Consider the following 19379-nt stretch of genomic DNA (forward strand, 5'->3'; position numbering starts at 1 on the left):
AGCTGAAATTGATTTAAAAAATTTTTACAAAAAAAAAAAAAACGTCGAATTTATGATTTTTACAAAAACCTTTATTGTTCTATTTGGGCTTTGAAATGATTTTTATTTGAATTGTTTTAGAGAGATCCTTTTTAAAATAGCAAGTCAATGCATCCTTCTTTAATTTTTTTCTTTCGTGGTATGAATAATGTTGTTACAGCAAATACGCCTAAACAAAATAAAATTATTGCGTTCTGAAATAAAAAACAAATACTAAAATAAATTAAGAAATGTAATTCGGTTGTGAAAGTTTGATTAAGAAATCCTTTTTTTTTTCTGAGATCCAAACATTTTCAAAAGGCAAAACGCAGGTTGAGAAACTGCCACTTTGATCCCAAAACTATTTTGTCTTTATTTTATACATTTTGTAATGCCTAATGTTTTAGAATTCGAGTTGGACCGAATTTTGATTCTTAATCAAGTTCCCTTTTCTACTTATTCAGATTTAAAAGTATTCCCACATTTACATACCCAGCAAAAACATGGTAATGACTTGTACTTACTCAAAAACTTACTTTTAAATGTCTTCGACATACCGCCTGCATTACTTAGAAGGAGTCTAGTAATTACTTACAAACTATGTATATACGTACAAAGTACTTACTTTTTAGCCTTTTTTATCAAAGGACGTAAATCCTTACTTGTAGGCGATCGTAGTACTTACCCAACTACCTACTTGTAACTGAGCGTGGTAAGTACTTGCTTCCAATGTCCACAAGGTGACTTTAAATATGTAAGTAAATTTTAGTACTTTAATTCTTTACTTTATAATGTAAGTTTTTGCTGGGTACTTCACTTGCAAATTAGCGAGTTCAAACATACCATTCGATTTTTATTTTTTAGACCTTCCGCTTGTTCTAACTTATGAGCCGCTACCTCAACAAAATCACAGGAATCATTAAAATGGTTTTCGATGCGTTGTATTATAACTCCCTAAGAGATAAATTATAAAAGAATTCAGCAAGTAATATCTAAATAATATCAAATACCTGATCTGCTATTAAGATTTGAAGACGTATGAATAAAGAATGTACCTCTTCAATAGACTTTTCCAATGTTTGCAACTCACGCAGGCGATCTTTAAGAACTTTTAAAGTTTTGCGCGCATGTTCGGTTTCTAAGATCTGCAGAAATACCAAATAATAATAGGTTAAAGGAAATTTGTTATCAATAGAGGTATCAACTCACATTGGCATCATATAAAGTGGTAACTCGATGGGCTATTAGAGTATCAATTTCTTCTTCCGTAAGATCATAATTTACTAAAGTGCCAATATCTTTTTAAGCGAGATATTTAGTGAAACTTCTTTAAAAGTTTTAACTTACATATTTTCGATTGCATTTGTAGGTTTTTCTTTACTTTTTGCTCATACTCATGAAAGATTGATCGTTTTTAGTCCAAATTTTCACATAGTTCTCAAAGAAACCATAATAAAGGGAACGTTGCATACGTGCCATGGTACTGTAGTCATTTTCTTCTGGCAAATTTTTACGTATTGATTGAAATTTATTCATAAGTTTATTGCCAATTTGTAGGGTATTCAAACGTACTTTATAAAATTCTTTGTCTGTGAATAAGAAAAATCATATAATTGTTGGGGTAATGGGCCTTAATCTTATACCGATGGAAATAATATCAGCAATACTATCCAATGTGATATATTAAAAACTCTGATTTGAATTTAAGAGATTTTATTAATAACACTGTTTAGGAAGAATTTTATTGAAAATTATATCTGAAATTATATCCTTTGGAAAACATATTTTTGAAAAATACTTACCATCAAAATTTTTGGAATTCTTTGCCTGGCTCATTATTTTCATTGTATCAATATTGGTTAATATTAAATCGAATTCATTGGGTATTTTATTGTACTGCAAAAAATTTACCAAGAAAAATATTATTTAATTTCGTGGTTAATTTTATAAGTTATTTCAAACAAACAAAAATTTTGATTTTCAAGTAATTTTTTGAAGGGGAGTTTGTATGGGGGCTAGTGTAATATTAGGCCCGATCATTATAAAAATCGGCAGTGTTATTTCAACTTACCCACTATTCAGGGGGTACGGTTGTATGTACGCTAGAAGATGTCTAGTAATGACTTACGTAAGCACTTACATTTTAGCCTTAACAGTTTGCTTTCAAATGTTGTTGTTTACAAAAACGAAAAATTAGGAGTGGAAGCAGTGGACGTATCCCCATAGGCTACAGAACTACTTACATAACTCCTAATTGGCAGGCGATAGTAGTAAGTACTTACCTAACTCCCTATGTGTAAGCGTGTGTCATAAGTACTTGCCTCCAATGTCATCAATGTGTTATAATAATGATTTAAAATGTTATTGTGTAAGTAATCATTTTAACATTTTAACCCCTTACTTTTCAATGTATGTTTTTGCTGGGTGAAGTACCCCCTTTTCTGTTTTTATCAAATTTAAAACATATTTGCTTGCTACCCTTGTAAATATACCTCCAAGTATTTACATATTATGTTCTTTATTGTTTAATTAAAATTTATAAATAAATCTTTGTTATATCCAAAGTAGTTTCCTTTAAAGCTCTTTCTTTCTCTTTAAAACTTACCATTTTAAATAAGCCATCCATTGCCGGACTGTGTTCACGTTCGTAACATTCATCAGTTTCGTCATTTTCAATTATAACCAGGAATTCTGAGGGATCGTGTATAGAACACATCACCTAAGCACAAAGATTTAAATTATATTCAGTCATAATGCATTTATTTTTATTACAAAAACTCACCTCTTTAAGTTCAGATAAACGATCGCGTATCATTTTATTGATCTATTGTTTAAGAACATTTCAATTTTTTTTGTTTATTTCGAAAATGCACGGGTCTATAATTTATGATTTATACTTGTCTAATAACTTTTCCACATAAAAATTATTAAAAATACTAACACTTAGGGCCGAATGACGATAATACCCCTGATCGAGTAAAATTGATCGCAATTTTCTTGTTTAAGATTATGGCTTTGGATTACTAACTTAAAAACTCAAATAGTACATTGAATTTGTGATAGACCTCCTTGTGGTTGAGCGGATATGGCACACTGGTCTTCGCCGCGGCTGTAGCTCGCCGGATTGGGGGGGTTGTTTTTCCGCTGGTTTTCACAATTAACAAATTCGTGCCATATAAATTAAAAAAAAAAAGTATTCTTGTTCGTATCACCTGGTGTATTTAGCGGACTGACTTTGGACGATCGGACAAAGATGACACACTTTACTTCAGTGGACTTAAGTCTCCAGGATTAGATGGAAAGTTCCTGTACAGGCTACCCTCCCACTATGACTGATATCAGTCATCCGTGACATCATTCTTGCCTGTTAAAAAAAGTTAAAAAAAAATTTAAATGATGTCCCTAATAAAAGGTTGGACTATTAGTTTTCTTAAATCCTGCTACATATCAACCTATTTGAATATTGTTTAGCACATCTTCAAAGGATTTTCATACAAAGTTCATAACATTTATTTATAAATCACGTTTTTAAAATACTAACAATTCAGTTTTACTCCACAAAAATACAGAATAATAAGAAAAATTATAATTGAATAATTATATTATACTTTACAATAAAACTGAATAATTAATAATAGAAGTTACAAATATCTAATAATAATTACACATGAAAAAATTAGGAATAGCTCTTAAATATATATAATGATTTTAAATATTAATATTTTATTCATATCTTAACCGATATTTAATAATTATTTACATATTTTGTATTTGTTAAGATATGAGCATATATTTATATTTTGTTTTTCCGTTTTTCCTTTTTCTTCCTTGATTTATTTTAATTATTGTCTTGTTTAGTTATATATAAAATATAAACAATTAGACGTCAGACTATTTAATTGATTATTTATTTATATATTTATTTATTTTATTTATTTATTTATTTCATTTATTTATTTTATTTATTTATTTATTTATTTATTTATTTATTTATTTTATTAATTTATTTATTTATTTTGTTTATTTATTTATTTATTTATTTTATTTATTTATTTATTTATTTATTTATTTGGTTGTTCATTCTATTTATTTTATTTATTTATTTATTTATTTATTTTATTTTATTTATTTATTTATTTATTTATTTATTTATTTATTTATTTTATTTATTTATTTATTTATTTATTTATTTATTTATTTTATTTATTTATTTATTTATTTGGTTGTTCATTCTATTTATTTTATTTATTTAATTTCATTAATAACAATAATTTCTAAAGCGAATGATCCAGAACTGCTTCATTGACATCAAAGTTGTTGCTAGCAAAAAAAGAACAATACTAAATAATTCAACAACATTTCCATGTTAATTAAATTATTTAATTAATTAAATAACTAAATAATCATATTAGTTAGCAGTTATGAATCATATTTTGTTTTTAGAATAATTGTTTTTATAAGAGTTTTGTTTACATTCGTTTATCTAAAGTTGTTATTTAAAGTTGTAATATAGACTTACAATCTATTGGTTTTATGTTTTGTTAATCAAAACATTCGCCTAGGTTAATTTTAAATATTTTATATTCCAATTAGAATTGTTTTACTTTAATAGGGATTAGTATATAAAATAACAAAATAGAATACTTAAATATATATAACAAATAATATTAGGTATTATAATTTTTTTTTTTATATTTACAAATATGTTACTTTAAATTGATTTATTTTTGTTATCAGATTTTTAATGACTTTTCTAGTAATAATACTGTCCAATGTCAAACTAGTGATCTCCACGTGAATATCACGTGGGACCACGTGTGTGACATGTAGCGGTCAACTGTCAATTAGGGTCTAAAACGTTTTTCCAATTTCAAATTTACTTATCTTTTTCCTTGAAAATATTTGTTGTTGGTTCACCCTGATTTCGAATTATCATCCACTGGTTGTTGAACGTGATGGTATATTTTATATGAGTTTGTAGAGTTGTGGGATATAAATCCTTCTCCTACAAAGTTGTCTTGCTGTTATACTTGTATAACTTTATAGTGTAGAAAAACGAGCTCTGTGGGTATATGACCACGCTATTTCTATCTCAGTTCAGAGATCTGAAACGCAGATGTCACTGTCGTTAACCTACATATAATTTGATGTTTTTGGTTTTAGCAAAAAGATTCACAGCAGTATATATTGGTAACATAAAAAAACATTTTCTAAAGTTATTTCAAACTTAATCAAAAAAAAAATACTAAAAATTAATATCTTAAATTTGACAATTCTTTAACGTTATTTTACAAATGAAATAGGCAAATTTAAATTAAATTAATTTGTAGTTATTTGATTTTATAAAATAGGAGTTTTAAAGTGGTTTAATTACATCGGTGTATTTTGGAATAACTTTAGATAAATATTTGTCATATATTTCTCTTTTTTTTAATTACCTTCAAATATTCTCCTAATGGTATTAAAAAATTTTTAATTCATCCAATTGATTAATATTAATGTATCAAATCGATTTCAATTATTACAATTCTATACTAAACAAGTGACACTTTTCCTAGCTAAGTTATTTCCTTTAGCTTTTCATTGTTCTGACTCTTAACACAAAATGACCAGTAATAGTCGTTACATGTGATTCCATCGTCTTAACGGTGACGTCACTTTCAACGAGTTTCGGTAACGTTCAAGTACACTGTAAGGTCATTTGATCTGTTGGTGAAATTAGAATGCAACCTTACAGTGTATCTATCATTTACGTCACCGCCACCTATACGTCACAGTCAAAACCGATGTCATATGTTAGTTTGTAATGCTTAATGCTAACCATTCACTTGAACTAGCATAATAAGAAGAAAATCATAATAATGTGAACAAAAATAAATAAAATTGGTAGAAGCTATTGTCAAAAATAAATTATTTAAAACAAATTACGGTCAAATAAATAAATATTGTTGTCTAGCCGTCACAAAGCCTGATCTTTTCACGCAGCCTGTGAAGTGAAAAGATTAGGGAAAAAAAAGGACACTTTCTGACCTGTAATGCTATACAATGGTAATGGGGAAAATGATTAAACTCAGTAAAAAGAAGTAAGTAACATTCCAACATGGATATCGAGCAACAATTTTTCCTTCCACTCTTTATTGTTTGAGGTGCTGAGCGTGTATTACTCCTATTAGTTTTCCTTTAAGGTCCTCGATCTCATAGCTATTGTTTCCTATCGCTTTTCGGACTCTACACTTAAGCCATGGTCTACAAAGCTTGGCATTTATGCCTTTTGCAAAGTTGCTTTGTATAAAGTTCCTTCTATATATTTCTTGTCCAGGCTTGTATCTAACAGTTCTACTCTTAAGATTATAGTGTTTCTCATTTTTTAAATAGGCATCATGTAGTTTTTCGCCTATTTGTTGGTGAATAAGTTGCATATGTGCAGATTTTGGTAAGACTAACATATCGCCTTCCTCGCTTGATCTCAATTTCTTTAATATTTCATAGGCGTCAGCATGTGTTATCATGTTATAGCCTGTTAGTGCGAAAAATGGCGTTACACCGGTCGATGCATGAATTGTAGACCTTAACGAACATTCAATCTTAGATAAATTTTCATCCCATTTTGTTTGGTCGTTATCTAGAAAACTTCTAATTGAACTGAGAATGCTTTGGTTTACTCTCTCACTGGCGTTGGCCTGTGGTGAGTAAATGGGAGTGCGGAGATGTTTTACTCCAAACAAGGCTAAGAATTCCTTAAAAGCTTCAGCAGTAAACTGCTTGCCATTATCGGAATGCACAAATTCTGGCACTCCAAATTTATAAAAAACTTCATCTCTCAAGAACTTTATAGTTGATTTTGTAGTTGTTTTTGCTAATGCTTTTAGTAGAACAAATTTAGTTTTATGATCTAAAACTATCAAAATAGAGGTATTGCCATTCTTAGATCTAGGGTATGGTCCTAAAAAATCTATATAAATTTTTTGAAAAGGTCTTTGCGTTTGCACTTCTTTACCCATAGGTGGTCTTAATATTTGTTTCGGGTGTTTACTTTCCTTACATGTTTCGCATTCTCTAATGTAGTTTCGAATCTGCTTCACCATGGAAGGCCAATAAAAGTACTCACGAATATTGAATAGAGTCTTTGTAATTCCCCCGTGCGAAGTATTCTCAGTATGAAACCATTTTATAATACCTTCGGTCAAATCTGATGGTACCCATACTTTCCAACACTCATCTTCATTGTCCATATCATTTCTATTAAACTTGACCTTTTTGTATAATATACCCTCGACAACCTTAACATCTGGGAGTCTGTCTTTATTTTCCTCTACTGTATCAATTATAGCAAGGTATTCTCTGTTTTTAAAATATTCAGAATTAAAATCAATTATGGAATTAGTGCTAACGGTTATTTCCTCCATATCTAGTCTCGACAACATGTCGGGGACAACATTTTTGGTACCTTTCCTGTGCTCGATATTGAACTTGTAACCTTGAAGTTTTAAACTCCATCGGGCTAGTCTTCCGTTCAAGTCTTGCTGTCGCATTAGCCATTTCAGACTTGAATGGTCCGTTATAACTGTGAAGTCCATCAGTTCGATGTACTGTCTGAACTTTTCAATTGCTAACACTACAGCGAGACATTCTTTCTCGGTTGTAGAGTAGTTTTTTTGCGCACTATTAAGTTTTTTGGAAAAGTATTCTATGGGATGTTCCCCTTCTTCATCGTCTTTTTGGAATAGGACTGCGCCTATTCCAACATTTGAAGCGTCACATTGGACGAAAAATGGCTTTTCAAAATCTGGGCTAGATAAGATGGGGCTAGATGCTAATCTGCGTTTAAGTTCTTCAAACGAACTTGATGCTTCAGGGGTAAAATGGAACTTAGGCGATTTCTTAAGGGTGTCGGTGAGAGGTGCTGTCAGAGTGGAAAAGTCGTGGATGAAACGGCGATACCACCCTACTGTTCCCAAAAATTTGCGAACATCCTTTGGGTTCTTCGGTGGTTTTATATCCAATATCGCCGTTACTTTTCCTTCATCTGGTTTAATCTTTCCTCCACCGACAATATAACCTAGATACTTAAGCTCTTTGTAGCAAAACTTGGATTTCTGCATGTTGATTGTCAATCCTGCCCTAGTCAACTTTTGGCCTACAATTCTGAGCATGTCCATGTGGTCGTCAAAGTTAGAAGATACTACCAATAAGTCATCTAAGTATATAAATACCCGGTCCTTCAGCTCCGATGGCACCACTTTATCCATCAATCGACACAGTCTCTGGGCAGCGTTACACAGCCCGAAAGGCATCACCTTAAATTGATACTGTGGCCTGCCAGGTACTGTAAACGCTGTCTTCGGTCTACTGGCCTCATCCAGAGGGATCTGCCAAAAGGCATCTTTCAGGTCGATTGCTGAGATAAAATGAGTGTCACCTAGCCTAGCTAATAAGCCATCGATGTTATGGAGGGGATAAGTATCCTTTTTGGTTACTTTATTTAGCTCCCTAGCGTCGAGACATAGCCTGTTTTTATTGGGTTTTATGACCAGAGTTGTGCGGTTGTTCCACTCAGATCCGGTAGTAACTTCTATCACGTCTAGCTCTAGCATCCTGTCAAGTTCGGCGTATATTAATTTTTGAACTGCTGGGCTAACAGGATAATGCCTCATCTTCTTGGCCGGTGCATTACCTGTGTCGATTGTGTGCGTTTCCACTATAGTTCTACCTAGGCCATATTGCGTATAGCATTGAAAAGACTGTTTTACATTGTCTAAAACTCTGCGCTGATAAGAACTGAGGTTATGCATTTTCAAATCTTCCGATTCTGGGATTGAAATTTCATTTAATATTTTATTGTCAAAACACACTCTAAGTCCTATTTTCCTCCAGAAATCAAATCCTAAAATAAGCTCTTGATTCAAATTTGGAACCAGATATAAGATTGTTCCTACTGATTTATTTCCATAATTAATATTAGTTAGAATTTTTCCTACGATTAAGTGTTGTCGACCATCAGCGGTACTTATAGAAGATTTAAAGTCCATTATTCGTACGTTCATCTTCCTCACATTCTCTAAGCAATTTCTCCCGAGACAGCTTACAGAAGCTCCACTGTCTAAGAGACCTCGGTACTTGAACCCTTCAATTTCAACCTCCATATAGGGCCTTATGTCATCCTCACTACCTAGCCGGGTTGACGCGATCTCTTTTCTTTCTGTCTTTCTTGCAGCATGTCTTTCCCTAGTTTTAACTATTTTCTTGCTAACAATGGGTTTATACTCTGCAAAGATTTCTGCTCGCTTTTTTCTGTAGTTTTCTAAACGTTGTTCGTATGAAAGATTTGGATTAATTCCCATCCTGTGTTCCACAAAATCTACCTCTGGACACCCGTTTTCTACACTAATCTCATCCTTCACAAATTCCTTATTTACTGTGGCAGTTATCTTGTTGTTGTCTTCGTTGGTTGTCTCTTTATTATTTGTTCTATCCTGCTTGAAGTTGTCACCGGTCAAATTGGGTTGTACGACTTGGCAATTTACTGGGTGAGGTTCTGGCCTGAACATGCAGCCCCAGTTTTCCGCATGTTCGGACGGTTGTTTCCCTGGCACCGAGGACATGTGGGGGTAGTGACGTCCTCGAACCCACACCTATAACAAAATATGCTGCGTTGAACCACTGGACATTCAATGAACGAGTGACCAGGAGCCCTGCAGTTCCAACAAATAAGCTGATTGGTAGAGAATTTTTCCCTTTGTAGTGCTTCTACCTGATTAGCTTGCTCTTTCTCTTCATCTACCTCTAATTCATAGATCTTTCTATGATTCGGCAAGGACATTCGGTGAGAGGATCTCTTGGCAATATTTCTCTCAGCCCTCTTGCATTCTTCTAAGAGATGGTCTAAATTTTCTATTCTGATAGGAAAGAGTAATTGTGAAAGGCCTTCTTTTAAGTTGTCCTTAACTATTTTTACTAACTCACTTTCATCCATATGGACACGCATTTGATTTTTTAATCTTACTATGTCCGATATGAAAGAATCTGACGTCTCGTTTGGAGTTTGCCTACGCTCCATGATCTTCCTCTGAATTTCAAAATCACTCTCGAAATTGCGGAACTTTTTGATAAGGTGGTATTTAAATGTGTGCCAGTCACACGTGGGATGTTTCATGCGAAACGACCAGAACCAAGTGCTGGCTGTACCGGTCATTAAATGGTGAAAACCTTTCATCAAGATGTCCCAAGTACAATTGTAGTCGCTTCGAAGTGTTTCTATTCTGAAAACAAAGTCTTCGACCGTCAACGATTTGCTTGTACCGTCAAATTTTATACCCCATTTTTCCAACTGGTTTGGGGTAATGGGTTTATAAGGGTACTGTTGATGGTCAAATTCTGGATTGGACAAGTTCTGCGAAACATTGTTAAAAAGCTGTTGGGGAACAAAACGTGGTTGTGTTGTTTGAGGATTTTGAAATTGTTGTTGTCCTCTATTATTAATATTAAATGGAGTCTGTTGGGAGTTGTTTTGAACGTAAGGCCTATTTTGTCCGGTATTTTGGTAGTCGAACGAATTACAACGTTCAGAACGTAATGACTCCATAATTAGCCGAGGTAGCATCAACTGCATATTCTGCATTTCACGCATGATAGATGCTTGAGCGGACTCTATTGAGGCGCTCACATATTGTCTAACCTCTTCGTTAACGACCACGTTTGAGTTTCCCTCCTCGTTAACTGTGGGTAAATTCTGATTTGCCTGACTCATATTCCCCGAATTACGTCTTACTGTACTATGGCCTTGACCGCTTATTTCCCTGGCTGTTAAACTACTGTATGTAGGGGTCGTAATGGTATTCTCGCTTTCCGGTGATGAATATGTTCGCGGTCCAGTTCCTTGCGAAAAACCTAATAGTGGGGTAATACTATTTGTTGAAACCTGCGCGTGTACTGTACCAGACGAAGTTGTCGGTGTTGTAGTAGTTTCCCAAACGTTGATATTTTTATTTGTTGGATTTCTACCAGACCTGAGATTCCTTCGACTCATAATCGAAACAAAATCAAGAGTCTAAATTCCACTACTAAATGCGAGAGTATTTAGGCAAAAGCTACTATTTCTATTTTATTATGTATTAAACAGAAATAATTCTGTACTTGTACTTCTTTTTCGAAAGAACGTAAAATAAGCGAAAAATGTGAATTAAAAATAATTATTAAATATATATATATATAAATATTATTAGTTAATAACAGTTGAAATATGTTCTAAATTTGAGAATATTAGTTTGTCTATATATAATTTTTGTGATTTGTCTTTCTAAGAATATATAGTAATGTTTTGTCTGTCCAGTTGGCGTATGATTGTTATTGGTTTAAAGTAAATAGGAAATAAATTAGTATAACATTAATGGTATACGTACAAATATTAATATTAGTATTAATTGTAGTGAGTAAATATTAATAATACAATTTTCTTTTCAGATTAAAATCAATATATGTATAGTTCGGTTGACATTTCGTAGCATGGATATAATAAAAAACTAATAGTGTTCAGACTACTTAATCCAGATGTACAATAATCACTTGAATAAAGAGTGTTCTAATTACTCTAAATAGATTTAGAGAATTGAATATATTATTCGATATTTGTACTATAAAATTTATAATTGTTTTTCAATTCTAAAGAAAAATCCAATAAATTTAATTACTGTTAAGTTTGTGTGTTAACTTCATTCTTGAACTTTCGTCCAAAATGTTTAGTCGTGAACAATTTACTTCATAAAATAATTTTGAGAATCATAGAATTTCATCTCATCTCATTTAAAACAAAAACAAATGAACTCTAAACTAACTAGGTTTTCGGATCATGCTTTCTGTTCAAACTTCGAATTGAATTGGATTCCATTGACTCTCCTCAGTAATCAGCTACTTTCACGGATCGATCGCGACTTAGGCCTGGTACTTTTATGTACCTTCCAGGACATATCGTATCATTGAAAGGAACCTCGTACTGGGTATATGCATTTTTTTAATGCTTTGCGTTGGGCGCCAAATTGTGATAGACCTCCTTGTGGTTGAGCGGATATGGCACACTGGTCTTCGCCGCGGCTGTAGCTCGCCGGATTGGGGGGGTTGTTTTTCCGCTGGTTTTCACAATTAACAAATTCGTGCCATATAAATTAAAAAAAAAAGTATTCTTGTTCGTATCACCTGGTGTATTTAGCGGACTGACTTTGGACGATCGGACAAAGATGACACACTTTACTTCAGTGGACTTAAGTCTCCAGGATTAGATGGAAAGTTCCTGTACAGGCTACCCTCCCACTATGACTGATATCAGTCATCCGTGACATCATTCTTGCCTGTTAAAAAAAGTTTAAAAAAAATTTAAATGATGTCCCTAATAAAAGGTTGGACTATTAGTTTTCTTAAATCCTGCTACATATCAACCTATTTGAATATTGTTTAGCACATCTTCAAAGGATTTTCATACAAAGTTCATAACATTTATTTATAAATCACGTTTTTAAAATACTAACAATTCAGTTTTACTCCACAAAAATACAGAATAATAAGAAAAATTATAATTGAATAATTATATTATACTTTACAATAAAACTGAATAATTAATAATAGAAGTTACAAATATCTAATAATAATTACACATGAAAAAATTAGGAATAGCTCTTAAATATATATAATGATTTTAAATATTAATATTTTATTCATATCTTAACCGATATTTAATAATTATTTACATATTTTGTATTTGTTAAGATATGAGCATATATTTATATTTTGTTTTTCCGTTTTTCCTTTTTCTTCCTTGATTTATTTTAATTATTGTCTTGTTTAGTTATATATAAAATATAAACAATTAGACGTCAGACTATTTAATTGATTATTTATTTATATATTTATTTATTTTATTTATTTATTTATTTCATTTATTTATTTTATTTATTTATTTATTTATTTATTTATTTATTTATTTATTAATTTATTTATTTATTTTGTTTATTTATTTATTTATTTATTTTATTTATTTATTTATTTATTTATTTGGTTGTTCATTCTATTTATTTTATTTATTTATTTATTTATTTATTTTATTTTATTTATTTATTTATTTATTTATTTATTTATTTATTTATTTATTTATTTATTTATTTATTTATTTATTTATTTATTTATTTATTTTATTTATTTATTTATTTATTTGGTTGTTCATTCTATTTATTTTATTTATTTAATTTCATTAATAACAATAATTTCTAAAGCGAATGATCCAGAACTGCTTCATTGACATCAAAGTTGTTGCTAGCAAAAAAAGAACAATACTAAATAATTCAACAACATTTCCATGTTAATTAAATTATTTAATTAATTAAATAACTAAATAATCATATTAGTTAGCAGTTATGAATCATATTTTGTTTTTAGAATAATTGTTTTTATAAGAGTTTTGTTTACATTCGTTTATCTAAAGTTGTTATTTAAAGTTGTAATATAGACTTACAATCTATTGGTTTTATGTTTTGTTAATCAAAACATTCGCCTAGGTTAATTTTAAATATTTTATATTCCAATTAGAATTGTTTTACTTTAATAGGGATTAGTATATAAAATAACAAAATAGAATACTTAAAGGCCCAAATAGACTACACAAGCGGCTTATCAAACATACTTTTTTCATTCGCACACACACTACACAAACATTGCTCGTACAAACACCGATTTTTTCACGTTTTGGTGGACTTTCGAAGATACAGATCCCAATTTTCTTAGAAATGTAAATTTTTTGAAAAATTTGTTATTTATGATTATAAACCATACAAATGGTTTGACAAAAATTCAATATGTTTGTGTAAAAATCAAAATTTTTTAATTTTTGTACAAACAAACAGCAAGCATTTGTACAAACACGAAACACCCTCATACACTACACAACAGGCTTGCACAAACGTAAAATATTGGTATGTTTGTCAAGCCGCTTGTGTAGTCTATTTGGGCCTTAAATATATATAACAAATAATATTAGGTATTATAATTTTTTTTTTATATTTACAAATATGTTACTTTAAATTGATTTATTTTTGTTATCAGATTTTTAATGACTTTTCTAGTAATAATACTGTCCAATGTCAAACTAGTGATCTCCACGTGAATATCACGTGGGACCACGTGTGTGACATGTAGCGGTCAACTGTCAATTAGGGTCTAAAACGTTTTTCCAATTTCAAATTTACTTATCTTTTTCCTTGAAAATATTTGTTGTTGGTTCACCCTGATTTCGAATTATCATCCACTGGTTGTTGAACGTGATGGTATATTTTATATGAGTTTGTAGAGTTGTGGGATATAAATCCTTCTCCTACAAAGTTGTCTTGCTGTTATACTTGTATAACTTTATAGTGTAGAAAAACGAGCTCTGTGGGTATATGACCACGCTATTTCTATCTCAGTTCAGAGATCTGAAACGCAGATGTCACTGTCGTTAACCTACATATAATTTGATGTTTTTGGTTTTAGCAAAAAGATTCACAGCAGTATATATTGGTAACATAAAAAAACATTTTCTAAAGTTATTTCAAACTTAATCAAAAAAAAAAATACTAAAAATTAATATCTTAAATTTGACAATTCTTTAACGTTATTTTACAAATGAAATAGGCAAATTTAAATTAAATTAATTTGTAGTTATTTGATTTTATAAAATAGGAGTTTTAAAGTGGTTTAATTACATCGGTGTATTTTGGAATAACTTTAGATAAATATTTGTCATATATTTCTCTTTTTTTAATTACCTTCAAATATTCTCCTAATGGTATTAAAAAATTTTTAATTCATCCAATTGATTAATATTAATGTATCAAATCGATTTCAATTATTACAATTCTATACTAAACAAGTGACACTTTTCCTAGCTAAGTTATTTCCTTTAGCTTTTCATTGTTCTGACTCTTAACACAAAATGACCAGTAATAGTCGTTACATGTGATTCCATCGTCTTAACGGTGACGTCACTTTCAACGAGTTTCGGTAACGTTCAAGTACACTGTAAGGTCATTTGATCTGTTGGTGAAATTAGAATGCAACCTTACAGTGTATCTATCATTTACGTCACCGCCACCTATACGTCACAGTCAAAACCGATGTCATATGTTAGTTTGTAATGCTTAATGCTAACCATTCACTTGAACTAGCATAATAAGAAGAAAATCATAATAATGTGAACAAAAATAAATAAAATTGGTAGAAGCTATTGTCAAAAATAAATTATTTAAAACAAATTACGGTCAAATAAATAAATATTGTTGTCTAGCCGTCACAAATTGTAAAATTGTTTCCACTATTCTTGATTTCGATGATCAAAGGCAAATTTTGCATCAAAGTTTGATCACACAATGTTGTTTAACCGATCGCAGCTGGGAATAAACTAAATAATTTTAAAATCTTCAAAATTTGTCTTAACAAACCGAAAAAATGTTAAAGAATTAAAAAAAAATGTTTGTATTTGTATTATGATCATTATTACAATTAGTAAGTATCTGTATAATTTGAAAAAGATCAGCAAAAAAAAAAAAAAAATAACTTGAATTTTTAATAATGCAATAATTTTGAGGGTATTCCCCTAATATTTAAAAAAATGTTGTACTTTTGGTATAAAACCAGTTTGATGTTTTGCTATGGTCAAAAAGAAAATCTAGAGATGCTTTGATCACTAAAATACAGCGTCATAAGTGTGCCCATTAGGGGGCAAATGGACAATAGTTAGGTTTTTAACAAATTCTTTTATTACCTTAATATGTCTTTCTTAATAAAGAGGACCTACATATACATTTATACATTGTATGTATTTGAATGTTATTAATGAAGTAATATTTAAATAAAAATTTAAAAAAATAATGTGTGGGTTTTTTATAGCCAGTAACATTTGCAATGGCAGCCTGTTGACTTCATTGACAAAATTATATCACTTTTTTTTGCAATACTAAAGGGCCCTTCACACGTACGTAAAGTCTAATGAAAAAGTAAAATTAAATTCCATCCGTTTGACAACGCTCCTTATCATGAAAAAAAAAAAACAAAGAGAACTGAATGAATTATTTTTCAGTGTTCATAAACTCAGTTTTCTGAACGTAATTCCTAAGAATCTTCCAATCAGTGTTAGTCAGGAATGTTATTTCCGGAATAACATCACTTCTAAGATACTTGGATCTAACTTCGACGAATGCCTGGCAGTGGCAAAGAAAGTGCTCCAGAGTTTCACTGTCCTCTCCACATGCCCATAGGATCTTCGTGGTTCTACCTACTGTTTCATTATTCCAAGAGGCCTTATGGGATTCTCTCACCCATATTTTTAGGTCAGCTTTTGTTTCGTCGAAAGATTTCGCGTTTGTCAGCTTAACTGCCTCGAGCTCCCTACCCTTTAAAGCTATTACATTCGCCCTTTCGTTACCGACTACTCCCAAGTGGGCTGGTACCCATATGATGTGAACCTTACCTCTGGGAGAGTATTCAGTTAAAGCTTTCTTACAATCCAATACAGTCTTAGATTTAGTTCTATCGCCTGATATCGCCCTAATTGCCTTCTGGCTATCGGTAAATATATTAAGCGCTGTGGGCGCCATATTTATTCTAATCCAATTTACGCATTCCGTTATTCCTCGTACTTCTGCCTGGAAGCTTGTGTTATGATTTGGTAAACGGTGGCATATTTCTGTTTCTGGGTCTTCAATATAAAAGAGAATAAAAGTCGTATGATTTATATGTTTGGTGTTTACACGATTGGTATAAAACCTTAACAAAGTAAGATGGAAACAGCTGTTTCATTCTTTTGTATGTGTTTACATAAAAATACATCCCTGATCTAATGCGACTTGCTTGTTTTTTGAATCATTTCTAAAAATTAAGAGAGTCATACTGCTGTCAAATTTTCATTCCGTATTTTATCTAAATGTGTGAGGGTTTCATTAAATATTGCGTTTAGACGATCTCATCCGTACTCTTCTACACAAAATTTTGACAGATCATATTACTTGTGTGCTCGTGTAAAGGGCCCTTTAGACTATAAGATTTTACGTACGACTTTACGTATGAAAAATTAAATTCCATCTATACTTTGGTAAAGAGAATAAGAGTCGTATGATTTATATTTTTTGCTTTTACACTATTGGTATAAGACAATAACAATGTAGAATGTAAACAGCTGTTTCTTTTTTATGTGTTTACATAAAAATACATCCCTGATCTAATGCAACTTGCTTGTTTTGTTAAATTTTCCATCCGTATTTTCTTTCAATGTGTGAAGGTTTTGTTACATATTGCGTTTAGACGATCCCATTCGTACTCTTCTACACAAAATTTTGACAAATAATATTACTTGTGGTATAATGTAAAAGTAGCCTAAAGGGGGCTTTAACTGTATTCGAAAACAAATATTTATATATGTTATGTCCATTTTTGTAAATAATCCCTCCCCTTTATAATATAACTTTTATTACAATTTTCTAAACCTGAGTCACCAAAGTACCTATACTTTTCTTTCTAAAGGATTGAACAGCGTGAAATTTATTTTTTTTTTGAATCTTATCTTTATTTTTTTATAAAAAAATCATAAATATATACTTTAACTACTTTATAATATTTGCAACAAAGATTTTATGCTCGTAGGAACAATTCTATGTCTAACTGTATAACTACATACATACATATTAAATTATGTACTTTTATATAATAAATTCTTTAAATGCTATTTACGTATAATAAAAATAAATTAATTAATTAGTAAATTAAACTTAAATTAAACAACATTGCAGCATAATTAGTTATTTGTGCAAAATGTTTTTGAATGTAATTTAGCACCGTGTTTTTAGCGATAAAAAGACTTATTGAACTCTCTACATCAACTTTTGATGTTGTTTGATAACTCATCGTAGCAATAGAGCAATAAGTAAAAATAACGTTACTGCAACTATGGCCACTATAATAAAAATTAGCTTGCTCTGGAATTGAAAAGGACGAATATTACGAATGTTTTGATTATATGTAAATCTAAGAAACCTATAAAATACTACACACTTTTTGAGTCTTTTTCTGGATAATTTCTGCTTCTTTAATTTCTTTGGTTCCCTCTTCCACATAATTGCGTGCATCATCGAAATGTTTTTCAATGCGTTGCATAATGACACTCTGTAAATGGTTTGTAAAAAATATTTTATAATTTTTTTTAATAAAATAATATTTTAATTTACCTGATCTACTACTAAGTTTTGCAGTCGTATGAATAACGTATGAACTTCTTCAATTGACTTTTCCAATTTTTTTAATTCTCCCAAACGATCTTTCAGAGCTTGCAACGTTTTGCGGGCATGTTCTGTTTCTAGGATCTTGAAAAATTTAAATGTATTTGCAAGATTTTATTTTTTTTTTTGAGATTTCACTACTTACATTACCGGTGTATAAAGTCGTTTGCTTGTGTGCTACTAGAGTCTCAATTTCCTCTTCTGTGAGATCATAATTTACTGCAAAGGAACATTAAAAATTGATTCGCTATTATTTATTTTTTATATTTCGTAACTATTTGATATTTATGGGAAGTGTTATAGTGTTATATTATTACTTTAACAATTTTATGTGAGAATCTGTAGTTTGAGTTTTCTACAGTGTAATCTTGTTTAAATCATCGGTCGGCACCCAAAGTTAGCAGGGCTCAAGATCAAACATAAATTTTCATTCCATTCGACTATGATAAAATGATCAGGAAGAGTTGTGAAATATTTTGTATTATTTTTATTTTATCCTACCAGAATCTATCTATCTATCTATCTATCTATCTATCTATCTATCTATCTATCTATCTATCTATCTATCTATCTATCTATCTATCTATCTATCTATCTATCTATCTATGTATCTATCTATCTATCTATCTATCTATCTATCTATCTATCTATCTATCTATCTATCTATCTATCTATCTATCTATCTATCTATCTATCTATGTATCTATCTATCTATCTATCTATCTATCTATCTATCTATCTATCTATCTATCTATCTATCTATCTATCTATCTATCTATCTATCTATCTATCTATCTATCTATCTATCTATCTATCTATCTATCTATCTATCTATCTATCTATCTATCTATCTATCTATCTATCTATCTATCTATCTATCTATCTATCTATCTATCTATCTATCTATCTATCTATCTATCTATCTATCTATCTATCTATCTATCTATCTATCTATCTATCTATCTATCTATCTATCTATCTATCTATATATCTATCTATATATCTATCTATCTATCTATCTATCTATCTATCTATCTATCTATCTATCTATCTATCTATCTATCTATCTATCTA

The 19379-nt window shown here is 30.4% G+C and overlaps 2 protein-coding genes and 1 long non-coding RNA gene across 3 annotated transcripts in view; all 3 read right to left on the reverse strand.

Moving 5' to 3' along the window:
- Window positions 1–1218: 1218 nt before the first annotated feature.
- LOC119604593 (syntaxin-4-like) lies at window positions 1219–3375 on the reverse strand. The gene is made up of 5 exons (XM_037957318.1): window positions 2801–3375; window positions 2624–2737; window positions 1821–1914; window positions 1413–1607; window positions 1219–1316 (listed from the first exon to the last, which is right to left on the reverse strand). The coding sequence occupies exons 1-5, from the start codon at window positions 2831–2833 to the stop codon at window positions 1219–1221; spliced, it is 534 nt and encodes a 177-aa protein (XP_037813246.1). The 5' UTR covers window positions 2834–3375.
- A 10882-nt stretch (window positions 3376–14257) lies between these two features.
- LOC119604584 lies at window positions 14258–15296 on the reverse strand. The gene is made up of 2 exons (XR_005231529.1): window positions 14805–15296; window positions 14258–14499 (listed from the first exon to the last, which is right to left on the reverse strand). It is a non-coding gene; the product is annotated as an uncharacterized LOC119604584 (long non-coding RNA).
- Window positions 15297–17875: 2579 nt separating this feature from the next.
- LOC119604582 (syntaxin-4-like) overlaps window positions 17876–19379 on the reverse strand; it is a 9227-nt gene continuing 7723 nt past the window's right edge. Inside the window, exons 5-8 of the mRNA XM_037957282.1 lie at window positions 18451–18524; window positions 18255–18389; window positions 18082–18192; window positions 17876–18005 (exon numbers count right to left, since the gene is read on the reverse strand). Of these exons, the coding sequence (XP_037813210.1) occupies window positions 17931–18005; window positions 18082–18192; window positions 18255–18389; window positions 18451–18524 (395 nt within the window). The 3' untranslated portion in view covers window positions 17876–17930. The remainder of the gene's footprint in view (window positions 18006–18081; window positions 18193–18254; window positions 18390–18450; window positions 18525–19379) is intronic.

Source organism: Lucilia sericata, unplaced genomic scaffold (assembly GCF_015586225.1).
Source record: "Lucilia sericata isolate MDLA Ls3-8-SP2 unplaced genomic scaffold, ASM1558622v1 Contig000407F_arrow, whole genome shotgun sequence".
Classification (NCBI taxonomy): domain Eukaryota; kingdom Metazoa; phylum Arthropoda; class Insecta; order Diptera; family Calliphoridae; genus Lucilia; species Lucilia sericata.